Source organism: Monopterus albus, unplaced genomic scaffold (assembly GCF_001952655.1).
Source record: "Monopterus albus unplaced genomic scaffold, M_albus_1.0 scaffold98.1, whole genome shotgun sequence".
In the NCBI taxonomy this organism is placed as follows: domain Eukaryota; kingdom Metazoa; phylum Chordata; class Actinopteri; order Synbranchiformes; family Synbranchidae; genus Monopterus; species Monopterus albus.
Genome location: NW_018127978.1, coordinates 2,940,647 through 2,942,779, shown reverse-complemented (window position 1 = coordinate 2,942,779; position 2,133 = coordinate 2,940,647). Strand labels below are relative to the sequence as shown.

Sequence of the window (2,133 nt, the reverse complement as noted above, 5' to 3'; positions counted from 1 at the left end):
GACTGCTGCACTAAGGTCAGAAAGGCACTGCATGGTGTAGAAAATGTTGTGCTTACAACTGACATGTGGACATCAAGAGCCACAGAGGCATATTTAACTGTCTCATGCCACATCATAGATGAAACATGGCAAATGCCGGGATGCGTGCTAGAAACATGCTCTGTTTCTGGAGGACACACTGCAGATAATATTTGTTCAATTTTAACCAGAATTGCAGAGGAATGGGGCATAACAACCAAGATTCTGGCAGTAATAACAGATAATGGTGCCAACATGGTTGCTGCTGTGCGCAAAGCAGGATGGGCGCACTATCCATGTTTTGCACACACTTTAAATTTGGTGGTAAAAGATTCTTTCAAGTCTCAACCTGAGTTGCTTGAGATTCAACAGAAAAGCAGTGCTATTGTTGCTTTCTTTCACCATAGCACCAAAGCTGCAGACAAGCTTAAAGACATTCAAAAGCAGCAGAGCTTCCCTGAACATAAGCTTATTCAAGCAATTGAGACAAGGTGGAACTCTGTGTTCTATATGTGGGAGAGGCTGTCTGAGCAAAGGGAGGCAGTTACCACAGCCCTATGTCTCCTTGGAAAGAGCTCACTTTGCTTAAGTGAGGAAGAATGGTCTGTGATCCGTTTCTCCATTGATGCACTGAGACCATTTGAGGAAGCAACCAGAGACATATCTACTGAAAAACATGTTTCAGTTTCTAAGGTGATTCCCCTGGTGTCCCTGCTTCTCAAAAGCACTGCAAACTCTGAACGGCAAGGTAGCAAGCTAGCTGCTGAGCTGTCAGCACAATGTCTTCGTCGTTTCAGGGCTATAGAAACATTTTATGGTCTTGCTGTCAGCACCTACCTAGATATTAGATTTAAAAATCTGGCATTTCGTGACTCTTCAAATGTTGAGCCTGTAAAAGCTCGACTTGTCACTGAAATGAGTCAGACTTCAGCACCTTCAACATCTAGATTGAGCTCCAGTTCTGCACCAGCTCATGCAAATACCTCAGGCTCATCTACAGGGGCTGCTGCATGCCCACCTGAAGCAAAAGGTGGGATATGGACAGATTTTGATTCTCAAGTCCTTGCATCTCAGCAACAACAGACAACTGCCACTGATGTACTAATTGAAATGCGCAGATACACAGAAGAGAAGCTTCTTAGACTATTTCTTTAAGCTAAAGGCTTTAGGAGTTGTGTATTTTTATACTTAATTTATTGTAGTATTATTATTTATTAACTGTTTGTTTAAATTACCTTTTCAAAGCCAGAAAATATGTGCAATGTAGGGAAGACATTTTGTTTTATTTTATTTTTGTATTATACTTGAAAAAAGAGAATTTGTTCTTTGTTTTATAAGATTTGTTTTGGAGTGATTGTTTTGTCGACTTTGTTTATTTAGGAGTATTCTACGAAAGAAGTTTTAATATTTTCGAAAGATAATTTTGTGCACTTTGTGGAAGACAAAAAGTCTGTTCTTTTGTTATTGAACAAAAACTTGTTTTATGTTAATAAAGTTCTTTCTATTTACTGTTGAACTTTGTCTGGGTTTTATTAAATTAATAATACATTTTAAAACAAAACACAAAACACAAAACACCTGAAAGTCATGAAAATGTATTTATATTTGATAATGCATTAATTGTCAAAAAGTACCAGTATTGATATCGATATCGATATCAGTGATACTGGTCCAGTATTTACTTGGTATCGGATCGACACCAAAGCTTGCAGTATCGCCCACCACTAGTGGTCAGGGCCTGTGGCCTTCCTGGCCTTAATTCTCCTTAACTTCTTCCTGACCTGGTCTGCCAGGTGAGGCGGAGGGGGCTGGTGGGCAGTGACTGCTCAGGAGCTGTGGGATGTTGTTAGGGAAACACCGAAGTCTCCTGGACGGTATGATATTTTCCACACAGAGGTGTACGCCTTCCTGGCATTTGCATACATTACATCCAGAGTTTTATTGTCCCTTGTGCGGCAATTTACATACTGGGCGAAGTTTGGGAGGGTGGCCGAAAAGGTGAGAGAAGCATGGTTAAAGTCCCCCAGATAAGAATTAAAGCCTGTGGATGTTGTCTCTGCAGCCCGGCTATGGTGCTCAGCGCGCGCTGACACGCAGCCTTAGCGTCGGGCGGCA

The 2,133-nt window shown here is 41.3% G+C and overlaps 1 protein-coding gene across 1 annotated transcript in view; it reads left to right on the top strand.

Moving 5' to 3' along the window:
• Positions 1-1,173, top strand: part of LOC109965242 (zinc finger BED domain-containing protein 1-like) — a 2,613-nt gene extending 1,440 nt beyond the window's left edge. The window contains exon 2 of the mRNA XM_020609092.1: positions 274-1,173. Within this exon, the coding sequence (XP_020464748.1) occupies positions 274-1,173 (900 nt within the window). The remainder of the gene's footprint in view (positions 1-273) is intronic.
• Positions 1,174-2,133: the final 960 nt, after the last annotated feature.